The sequence below is a fragment of the Oncorhynchus keta genome, chromosome 8 (genome assembly GCF_023373465.1).
Source record: "Oncorhynchus keta strain PuntledgeMale-10-30-2019 chromosome 8, Oket_V2, whole genome shotgun sequence".
Taxonomy (NCBI): domain Eukaryota; kingdom Metazoa; phylum Chordata; class Actinopteri; order Salmoniformes; family Salmonidae; genus Oncorhynchus; species Oncorhynchus keta.
Window position 1 is genome coordinate 9175169 of NC_068428.1, and position 12106 is coordinate 9187274.

The 12106-nt window shown below is 41.7% G+C and overlaps 1 protein-coding gene across 1 annotated transcript; it reads left to right on the forward strand.

Moving 5' to 3' along the window:
• Positions 1-427: 427 nt before the first annotated feature.
• ctbs (chitobiase, di-N-acetyl-) lies at positions 428-12074 on the forward strand. The gene is made up of 7 exons (XM_035774585.2): positions 428-642; positions 1703-1841; positions 6653-6861; positions 7421-7592; positions 7752-7849; positions 11066-11227; positions 11537-12074. The coding sequence occupies exons 1-7, from the start codon at positions 532-534 to the stop codon at positions 11738-11740; spliced, it is 1095 nt and encodes a 364-aa protein (XP_035630478.1). The 5' UTR covers positions 428-531; the 3' UTR covers positions 11741-12074.
• Positions 12075-12106: the final 32 nt, after the last annotated feature.

Sequence of the window (12106 nt, forward strand, 5' to 3'; positions counted from 1 at the left end):
GATGCTCTTTACCATTTGCCACCAATGCTCCTTATATGACACATCACTGCACTTTATACTTCTCTGTAAACTGGTCATCTCTGTATACCTGTCACAAGACCTACTGGTTTATGCTTATTTATAAAACTCTCTTAGGCCTCACTCCCCTCTATCTGAGATACCTACAGCAGCCCTCATCCTCCTTCATTGTAAATAAGAATTTGTTCTGAACTGACTTGCCTAGCTAACTAAAGGTTAAGTTAAAAAAAATACATCAAATAAAAGCCACGCAAAACGTCCTTGTGTGACAACAAATGTGCCCAATTAGCTGATTCGCTTGACATGCGCCCACTTTCAGAGACACTCCATGTACGCATAGCATTTAGCCATGACACAAACTAAAAGGCGGTGCCTGACGCTATCGTCATGTGATACTAGATATATCACGCTAAGCAACGTAAGACCTTCCGTCGAAGATATATTGACGCGCAAACTCCGGATATCAAACCAAAAAACTATTTTGTGCGAAACCTTACCCAACTGTTGTCAACAATGTGGCTGTTTTTGTTTCTGACGCTGGTTAGCGTATGTTGCAAGGCAGAAGTTTGTCCATGCGAGATCCAGGAACTCTGTCAACAAATTCGCGATGAGAAGGACTTTGAGGTAACGTTAGCATGGCCGGTTTAGCAGAAATGTAGCCCGCCATGCTGCTGTTAAAACAGGGTAGCATAATAAACGATGGAACTACTTGAGAGTTTAGGCTGGCAGCCCCATAAAATGTGACACTAAACCCTGACATTTGGGTGAAGTCGTGGGTGAGCGTACACTGACAAACTAGGCTAATGGCAAGGCCCCGACATTTTTGAGATAGCTCTTACAAAACACAAAGTGGATGGTTGTGTACACATATTTTACTGCAAGTGGTTAAATCGATAGATATTGTGACATACACCCTAAACGCAAAAAGTGCAGAATAACGACTGGCTGGACGGATGGGCCGCATACATTTGTGTAATCCAATATTGCAAGCTCTGCTATTGTTACAATTTGTAATACAAGTAGTCCGTTGTCAGTTTTACATACCCTAATGCTGTTTGTTTGTATCGTAATTCATCTTGGAAATATAGAATTGTAAACACAGATACAAAAGGTGGACACGACAACTATGAATATTGATGATAAATGTAAGCTTTTTGTAGATGATTAATAGCCGTAGTCACAAGCCACACTTGCTCTCATTCAGTGCTGTATCGTCCTGCCTGACAAATGCATAAAGTTGAAAATGTTTTTAATGTTGTGGCTTGTGTAATCTGCTCTAAATGGGTTTAGACATTGGAATTAGATTTTTTGGGGGGTCCAATTTTCCTTGAAGGATGTTGTATCTTTAGCCCTACTGTTGTAATACAGTCAGGTCCACCACAGATTATTTTTGGGACCACCATGGATTTAGCTTCAAATCCAATATTGTGTCTAAAATCCAATATGTCTGCTATAAGTCAAATGTTATTGGTTGCATAAACATATTTAGCAGATTTTATTGCAGGTGTAGGAACACAAGCATTTCGCTATCTCCAACTGTTTTTAGTGACTAGTATTGATTCATTTGATATGAATGAAATCGTGAAAATGTGTTTGTCTAGCCTAGATTCAGTTAAAAAAAAAGTATTTGACACGACAAGAGGCTTTAGAATTAATCACCTGCCACTGGTCTCTTTGCTTTCAGGTGTTTGTGTTTGATGTGGGCAAGAAAGCATGGAAGTCATATGATTGGGGAAAAGTGACAACTGTTGCTGCATTTGGGAAATATGATGCTGAACTCATGTGCCACGCCCATTCAAAAGGAGCACGGCTAGTCCTGAAAGGTAAGGTTAGGCATCTCAACTAGAGGTCGACCGATTAATCGAAATGGCCAATTTAAATTAGGACCGTTTTCAAAGCAATCGGAAATCGGTATTTTTGGACACCGATTTGGCCCATTTAAAAAAAAATATATATATATATATTTTTTTATTAACACCTTTTTATTTAATCATTATTTAACTAGTCAAGTCACTTGCCTTAGGAACGGTTGAAACCAAATGTAACATGTTTTATTATTTATTTGAGGCTAAATTGATTTTATTGATGTATTATATTAAGTTAAAATATGTGTTCATTCAGTATTGTTGTAATTGTCATTATTACAAAAATATATATATATATATATATATTTTTTTTTTAATCGGACGATTTAATCGGTACCAGCATTTTTGGTCCTCCAATAATCGGTATCGGTGTTGAAAAATCATAATCGGCCGACCTCTCATCTCAACCATATGCCAGTGTGCACTTGATCACCTCCATACATGGATTTGAAAGGATATTACTGGTATTTGAAAACAACCTAGCCCAGGCTTCCTCAACTGGCAGCCCAGTTATTTGGTTCCCCAAGTTTTCCGGGCTAAAAAATGTGTAATTATTTTTATTATTGGACATAATACAGTGAAAACACCAGCAAATCAGCTCCAATTCAAATACAGTGCATTCGGAAAGTATTCAGACCCCCTTTCCCACATTTTGTTGCCTTTGTTACCACTTAGGGATTTCACCATGAGGCCAATGGTGACTTTAAAACAGGTAAAGAGTTGAATGGCTGTGATAGGAGAGAAGTGAGGATGGATCACTAACATTGTAGTTATGACAGAGTCATTTGACTCTAGTCATAACTACAGAGTGAAATGACAGAGTGAAAAGAAGGAAGCCGGTACAGAATAAAAATATTCAAAAACATGCATCCTGTTTGCAATAAGGCACTAATGTAGAACTGGCAAATAAATGAATGTCTTGAATACAAAGTCTTATGTTTGGGGAAAATCCAACACATTACTGAGTGTAACACACTTCATATTTTCAAACATAGTGGTGGCTGCATCGTTATGTGTATGCTTGTCATTGGCAAGGACTAGAGTTCTATAGGATAAAAAGAAATGGAATAGACCTAAGTGTAAGGATTTAATTATTGGAGTACATCAATAAAAGGGAACCAGGGTTTTGGAGTTCTCACAGTATCTTGGTTTATTGACTCTTCAGTTTTCATGAACTCTGTTGTTCAGCTTTGTTTTATGAATAGAAAGTTTTGAGTTGGTAATAATTGTAATCACAATACTGTGGGTCCCTTTTTAAACAAAATAAACTTATTTTTACAATTCAAAATTGCAACCAAATGTATGTTTTATTGTATACAAATATGCATACTTTTTATATAGCACAGAAAATAGATACCAAGAAAATTATTTTTAACCAAAATCCTCTACATCAAGTGTGACTTAACCTATAGAACCGGTTCTGTAAACCATACAATTTTAAAAAATAATTTTGCTTTCACAAAAATAATTTAAATCTCTTTCCTTTACAGACGAAATATAGAAAATAACTTTGACAGTAAAATTCCCTCTTTAAGACCTTAATCCACATAAACAAACATTTGTTAAGAAAATAAAATACTTCAAATTAACTCCTTTTAGACAGTACAGACTTGTCACAGCAAAACTTGTGAGCACCAAAACTGTCAATGTCACCTCAAGCCCACTTGATCACTTTATGGCTATTAACAATGTCCGTCCTTTAATGAGAATGTCCTTCTCTTAGTCACTACAAACATTAATTTGGGAGCTCCAGAGTGGCGCAGCGGTCCAAGGCACTGCATTCCAGTGCAAGAGGCGTCACTACAGTCCCTAGTTCGAATCCAGGCTGTATCACATTCGGCCGTGATTTGGAGTCCCATAGGGCGGTGCCCAGCGTCGTCCGGGGTAGGCCGTCATTGTAAATAATCATTTGTTCTTAACTGACTTGCCTAGTGAAATAAAGGTTGTCCCTTGACAACCGGTGAAAATCTGTCCTTTGGTCTGATGAGTCCAAATTTGAGATTTTGGTAGGGAGGCGAGCAGGCCAGAGGTGGATGAACCGTTGTTTGGGTTAGGGCCTGACAGAGCCTGAGGTAGGTGAAGCTCCAGTTCCATCTGTCTTTGTGAGGCAGGGTCGTTGCGGATGTTGTAGAGTAGGTGAACAGATTATCCAGATCACGTTCCCACCGTGAATCATGGAGGTTGTCAAGGGGGGGTGTCCTTTGGTCTGAGTGACAATGTCTTTTTTGAATTCCAACCGTTGACTTTGTGACAGAGTGTGAGGTGAACAGATTATTGTGAACAGATTATCTCCGCGTTCCCACCGTGAATCATGGAGGTGGGGGTGCTTTGCTGGTGACAATGTCTATTTTGAATTCAAGACACACTTGACCAGCATGGATACCACAGCATTCTACAGCGATACGCCATTCCATCCAGTTTGCGCTTAGTGGGATTATCAACAGGACAATGACCCCCCCCCCCCTCTCCCTCCAGGCTGTGTAAGGGCTATTTAACCAAGAAGGAGAGCGATGGAGTGCTGCATCAGATGACCTGGACTCCACAATCACCCGACCTCAACCCAATTGAGATGGTTTGGGATGAGTTGGACCAGGGAGTGAAGGAAAAGCAGCCAACAAGTGCTCAGCATATGTGAACCTTGAGAGAATGTGTGAAAAGCCATCATCAAGGCAAAGGGTGGCCACTTTGAAGAATCTCAAATATAAATATACACTGCTCAAAAAAATAAAGGGAACACTAAAATAACACATCCTAGATCTGAATGAATGAAATATTCTTATTAAATACTTTTTTTCTTTACTTAGTTGAACGTGCTGACAACAAAATCACACAAATTATCAATGGAAATCAAATTTATCAACCCATGGAGGTCTGGATTTGGAGTGACACTCAAAATGAAAGTGGAAAACCACACTACAGGCTGAGCCAACTTTGATGTAATGTCCTTAAAACAAGTCAAAATGAGGCTCAGTAGTGTGTGTGGGCTCCACGTGCCTGTATGACCTCCCTACAACGCCTGGGCATGCTCCTAATGAGGTGGCGGATGGTCTCCTGAGGGATCTCCTCTCAGACCTGGACTAAAGCGTCCGCCAACTCCTGGACAGTCTGTGGTGCAACGTGGCGTTGGTGGATGGAGCGAGACATGATGTGCTCAATTGGATTCAGGTCTGGGGAACGGGTGGGCCAGTCCATAGCATCAATGCCTTCCTCTTGCAGGAACTGCTGACACACTCCAGCCACATGGGGTCTAGCATTGTCTTGCATTAGGAGGAACCCAGGGACAACCGCACCAGCATATGGTCTCACAAGGGGTCTGAGGATCTCATCTCGGTACCTAATGGCAGTCAGGCTACCTCTGGCGAGCACATGGAGGTCTGTGCGGCCCCCCAAAGAAATGCCACCCCACACCATGACTGACCCACCGCCAAACCGGTCATGCTGGAGGATGTTGCAGGCAGCAGAACGTTCTCCAGACTGTCACATGTGCTCAGTGTGAACCTGCTTTCATCTGTGAAGAGCACAGGGCACCAGTGGCGAATTTGCCAATCTTGGTGTTCTCTGGCAAATGCCAAACGTCCTGCACGGTGTTGGGCTGTAAGCACAACCCCCACCTGTGGACATTGGGCCCTCATACCACCCTCATGGAGTGTGTTTCTGACCATTTGAGCAGACACATGCACATTTGTGGCCTGCTGGAGGTCATTTTGCAGGGCTCTGGCAGTGCTCCTCCTGCTCCTTCTTGCACAAAGGCGGAGGTAGCGGTCCTGCTGCTGGGTTGTTGCCCTCATACGGCCTCCTCCACGTCTCCTGATGTACTGGCCTGTCTGTCTCCTGGTAGCGCCTCCATGCTCTGGACACTACGCTGGCAGACACAGAAAACCTTCTTGCCACAGCTCGCATTGATGTTCCATCCTGGATGAGCTGCACTACCTGAGCCACTTGTGTGGGTTGTAGACTACGTCTCATGCTACCACTAGAGTGAAAGCACCGCCAGCATTCAAAAGTGACCAAAACATCAGCCAGGAAGCATAGGAACTGAGAACCTGCAGAACCATTCCTTTATTGGGGGTGTCTTGCTAATTACCTATAATTTCCACCTGTTGTCTATTCCATTTGCACAACAGCATGTGAAATTTATTGTCAATCAGTGTTGCTTCCTAAGTGGACAGTTTGATTTCACAGAAGTGTGATTGACTTGGAGTTACATTGTGTTGTTTAAGTGTTCCCTTAATTTTTTTGAGCAGTGTATTTTGATTTGTTTAACAGCTTTTTTGGTTACCACATGATTCAGTATGTGTTATTTCATAGTGTTGATCTCTTCACTATTATTCTACAATGTATAAAATAGTAAAAATAGAGAAACACTTCAATTAGTAGGTGTGTCCAAACTTGTGAGTGGTTCTGTACATTCTACACGATTCTGTGCTTCCAACTTTGTGGCAACAGTTTGGGGAAGAGCACTGACCTTAACCCCATCAAACACCTTTGTGATGAATTGGAATGCCTTCTGCGAGCCAGGCCTAATCAGAATTGAGTGATGTCCCTCAACTACAAAATTAGCCATATTGGGGGAAAAAATATTACAAAAAAAAATAGCGTTTGCCTTTAAAATAAAATTGCTTCTTGCAATAGTCATTTGGAACATTGTGGTAAAATTTACATTTGAATTCATCAAAATATTTCTATATATATCGCCTAGCCCGAGATGAGCCTTCCATGTGCACTAATCCTAAATGCATTTGTCAGTGTTGTATATTTCTTTACTGTAGGTGATGTGTCTATCCCTGAAATGGTGGACCCTGCCAACAGGACAGCATGGATCACAAGCAAAGTGGACTTGGCAAAGAGGCAGTTTATGGATGGCATCAACATAGACATTGAGCAAGAGGTGGCCGACTCCTCCCCAGAGTACTACACCTTGACAGCACTCGTCAAAGAGACCACTGAGGCCTTTCATAGAGAGATCCCAGGTTCCCAGGTGAATACAATGGTGTATCCTAGTCATGCCAGACCAATAACTTCGGGTGTAGGAGATATGTTGCCGTGTAGGCTAATTACGCTCTGATTCACGAATTAAAGCGGGCCACATTCACAATTTTGGTTTAAAAGTAAATTGGTTAATCCAACCTTACAATCTGCATACTTAAGCTTTTTTGGGTGTCACAACTGAAAACACTCATTTGGCACCAAACAGAAGAAAATGAACTGAAACAGGAAGGGACGACATGAAATTCTCCAATAAGAAACGCTTGTTTTCGTTTTACTACGATGTGCCCTAATGCAGGGGTTTTCAAACCTCTCCTTGGGGACCCCCAGCCATTCCATGTATTTGAACTATTCCAGAGCTAGCACACCTTATTCAACTTGTCAACTAATTATCAAACCTTTGATTAGGTTCATCAGATGATCTAGTTCAGGGCTACAACAATAGTGTGGATTGTCTGGGGGTACCAGATGAGAAAAACCACTGCCCTAATGAATAGGACCCAGCTTCCTCCGTGCCCTTAACTTACCCTCTTCCCCTGACTCGTTCTCAGGTGTCATTTGATGTTGCCTGGTCGCCCAAGTGTATAGACGGGCGCTGCTACGACTATGCCGCCATTGCCGAGTCCTGCGACCTGCTATTTGTGATGTCATATGATGAGCAGAGTCAAATATGGGGCGATTGTGTTGCGATGGCAAATGCTCCATTCAATCAGACACAGTCAGGTAAGTAATTTGTGGAGAAGCACCTCTAGAAGCCCAAACCAGAAGCCATTTTATTGCAGTTATTTGACTTAAAGCTAAAAACTACGGATCCCTAGCCACTACTTGTCATGCTGAACAGACTAATCCTCACCTGCTATGGCCTTCTGTCTTTTATTCCAGCGTATGACCAATATTTGGCGATGAAGATAGATCCAAAGAAGCTTGTGATGGGAGTACCATGGTATGGCTATGATTACCCTTGTCTCGACTTCTCCCAGGTAAATACTCCAAAATTGAACTTCTCAACTTTACTGGAGTGTATGCCCTGTTAGTTTACACTATCAATGTTTCCCTCTACTGTGGGGATTATGATCAAATCAACATATTAGCCACTTTTCAATGCACAATACCGTAACAAATCTAACTATGCAAGACAGTCTGTGATTTTGGCCGAGCGCATCATCTGAGGATGCTATTGCATTCACAGGCACGAGCGATCGCAAGTAGATGCGCTTGTTTTTGAGATCAGGGCCTCATGTAGCCAAGTGTGCACATTTATTCATATTCTTTGCTAGTTAGTGAGGTTATTAGCCCAGTTATATCTTATTTCTGGTCAGCAATGGGGAGTGATTGCTTCCTACAAGAGCATAAAACATGTACATTTCTAGCCATCTTTGGAAATCGAGTCAGGTAAATAGCTTTTTTATGTCTTAAAGAGGCAGTGTTATATTTTGAGACAAACTTGAATAATCTAAGAAGCCGATGGGTAGCATACATTTTGTCAGGATGTTCTCTAAAATCCCATGGATTGTAGACCTACATTGAACACGTTGGATGCTACTTACTGTAGGCTGTATCATGGAACAGTTTATTTCAATAGCTATTTCCATGTTAAAATATTACAGGATGCATTTTCTCTGTTTTTGATGTTAGGCTACTCTGGTAGGCCTACATTATGATCAAATAGCCACAGTAGCCTTCTTGGCCACTGTTAAAACGTTTAACTTAAAGCAGGTACAGCCTCATTGTTCACAGTAAACACGTGCCAGAAGTTGCACAGAGTGCACTTTCAAGTTTGCGCTTAGTGCCCTCAAAGTATTCACACCCCTTGGCTTTTTCCACATTTTGTTACAGCCTGAATTTAAAAAGAATTCCATTTATATTTTTTTTTGTCACTGGCTACACAATACCCCTTAATGTCAAAGTGGAATTAGTGCATTCGAAAAGTATTCAGACCCCTTCCCTTTTTCCACATTGTTAGGTTACGGCCTTATTCTAAAATGGATTAAATAAACTAAATCCCTCAATCTACACACACTACCTCATAATGACAAATCAAAACATGTTTTAGAAGTGTTAGCTAATCTAGGTATTCAGACCCTTTGTTATGAGACTTAAAATTGAACTCCAGTGCATCCTGTTACCATTGATCATCCTTGAGATGTTTTTACAACTTGATTGGTGTCCACCTGTGGTAAATTCAATTGATTGGACATGATTTGGAAAGGCGCACACCTGTCTATCATTCTTAAATGGAAGAAGTTTCGGAACCACCAAGCATCTTCCTAGAGCTGGCCACCAGGCCAAACTGAGCAGTCGGGGGAGCTGGTTACTCCGACAGCTCCAGAGTTCCTCTGTGGAGATGGGAGAACCTTCCAGAAGGACAACCATCTCTGCAGCACTCCACCAATCAGGCCTTTATGGTAGTGGCCAGACAGAAGCCACTCCTCAGTAAAATGCACATGACTCTGACCATGAGAAACATTCTCTGGTTTGATGAAACCAAGATTAAACCCTTCTAACCTGAAATAAACATTGGCACCATCCCTACGGTGATGCATTGTGGTGGCAGCATCATGCTGTGGGGATGTTTTTCAGCGGCGGGGACTGGGAGACTAGTCAGGATCGAGGGAAAAGGGAACGGAGCAAAGTACAGAAGTGATCCTTGATGAAAACCTGCTCCAGACCACTCAGGACCTCAGACTGGGGCAAATGTTCACCTTCCAACTGGACAATGACCATAAGCACGCAACCTGACAGAGCTTGAGAGGATCTGCAGACAAGAATGGGAGAAACTCCCCAAATATAGGTGTGCCAAGCTTGCAGCGCCATACCCAAGGAGACTCGAGGGTGTAAATCACTGCCAATGGGGTTTCAACAAAGTACTGAGTAAAGGGTCTGACTATATATTAGTAATTAATTTTGTCACAATTATGGGGTATTGTGTGTAGATGGATGGATAAAACTATCGATTTTAGAATAAGGCTGTAATGTAACAAAGTGGAAAAAGTCAAGGGGTCTGAACATTTTCCGAACGCACTGTATGTTCAGGAGTAAAAATTGGCTTAACAAGTCACATTGAATTTCAAACACGGATTCAACAACATACCAGGGAGGTTTTCCAATTCCTCGCAAAGATGGGTACCTATTGGTAGATAGGTAAAATATAAAATGAAGGCATTAATAACGCTTTGGATGGTTTATTAATACGTCGACAGTTGCTGGAGAGGAATGAAACCACACGGGGTTTCCAACAGAGTTTTCAATGGCTGTAATAGGAGAACTTAGGATGGATCAACAGTGTTGTAGTTACTCACTCCACAATACTAACCTCATTGACAGAGTGGAAAGGAAGCATGTACAGAATAAAAATATTCCAAAATATGCATCCTGTTTCCAGTAAGGCACTACCATAAAACTGCAAAAATTAACTTTGTACTAGATACAAAGTGTTATTTTCCCATGCAAATCCAACATACTATACACATCATGGAGTACCACTCATCATATTTTCAAGAATGGTGGTGGCTGCATGTTATGGGTATGCTTTCTTGTTTTTGGCAGAGCTAAGCACAGGCAAAATCCTAGAGGAAAACCGGGTTCAATCTGCTTTCCTTTCCTAGGAGCTCAGATGCAAAAATGTAATGTCCAATGTTTCGACAGACAAGCTGTCTTCATCAGGGTATATCAATCTGCTTTCTGACACTGGGAGACAAACTCACCTTTTCAGCAGAACAATAACCTTACCAATCTGCTTACCAAGACAACATTGAATGTTCCTGAGTGACCTGGTTGCAGTTTTAACTTAAATCTATGGCAAGACTTAAATGGCTGTTTAGCAATAATCAACAACCAATTTTGGCAGCCTATTTTAAAAAGAATGTGGAACTATTGTGCAATCCAGGTGTGCAAAGCTCTTAGACTTACTCAAAGTCTCACAGCTGTAAACGCTGCCAAAGGTGATTCTAACTCAGGGGGTTGAATACTTATCTAATCAAGAGATGTATATATTTAATTATTTTCCACTTTGACAGAGTATTTTGTGTAGATCGTTGACATAAATGAATATTCTATGAATTTGAATCCCATTTTGTAACAACAAAATGTTGAAAAAGTCTAGGGGTGTGAATACTTTCTGTAGCAGGCACTGTACCAGAAAAAAATTAGAGAACATCGTCCTGCTGTCTCAACTATGTGTCTTTTTCTCTAATTAGGAAGGGGTGTGCTCCTTAGCCAAGGTTCCGTTCCGGGGTGCACCTTGTAGCGATGCAGCTGGCCGTCAGATCCCTTACAGCTTTATGATGAAACAGATCAACGGCTCTCTGTCTGGCAGGCTGTGGGACGAAGTCCAGCTGGCTCCCTACTACAACTACAAGGTATGGAGACACATTGTATAGAAAGTTTGTTGAACAAGTAGCCTAAGCCCATTTGTCTGGGCTGCTGGTGGCAAATGACAACTCAACACAAGCTGCAGCCATTTTGGGGGAAAGGCTATTTGACTGAAGTGCTGTTAGATTGAACTAACACAGTCACCTCACAACAAATCGCTTCCTCCAAATCCAATAAAACACTCTGGCTCAAGTTGAACTCTCGCCAAGGCTGCATTATCCTCCTTGTTTACAAAGAGGGTGCCATTGTCGCTGTTGCCCCATTACAGAGTTTGTGAACTGAACTATCATCCACAGGACCAAAGGGGACAGATCCATCAGGTGTGGTATGACGACCCAAAAAGCATTGCCCTGAAGGTGGCATATGTACGAGAGCTGGGCCTGAAGGGCACGGGAATGTGGTGCGGCAACCTCCTGGACTACAGCAACAACTCAGTTGCCCAGGAACAGAGTCGAGACATGTGGAACGCCCTCATGGGTTGCCAAGACGCTCAATGCTGAGAAGACTGCCTTTCCATTGGATCCTCACAGCTATTTGTTGCTAGTCAATAGATGCTTTTGTTCGAGGACAGAAGTGGGACAGAGGAACCGTAACGCGTATTCCTCTTGATCTCAGGGATGCGTACTTGCACTTCTATTTCATAGTAGTTTTTTTTATTGCAATTGTAAAAACATGAGCCACTTTAGAATCATGCCAACACAGATGATTGTCAAACACAGCATTGTGCCACTGTCTGAATCTTACAAAATAAATTTTGCTTTGCCGTATAAGCACTTAATAAATACTGTGATATGCATATGCCAGTAGATTAAATAAAAAAAACATTAACTCCCAGCCAATAATACTTGTCTTGTCTTTTACGAACA

Excerpts from the sequence above, each read along its gene's own strand:
- ctbs (XM_035774585.2), top strand. The coding sequence starts at position 532 with ATGTGGCTGTTTTTGTTTCTGACGCTGGTTAGCGTATGTTGCAAGGCA. Across the intron at positions 1,842-6,652 it reads AGCACGGCTAGTCCTGAAAG|GTGATGTGTCTATCCCTGAA; the intron begins GTAAGGTTAGGC and ends TCTTTACTGTAG. Across the intron at positions 7,593-7,751 it reads ATTCAATCAGACACAGTCAG|CGTATGACCAATATTTGGCG; the intron begins GTAAGTAATTTG and ends CTTTTATTCCAG.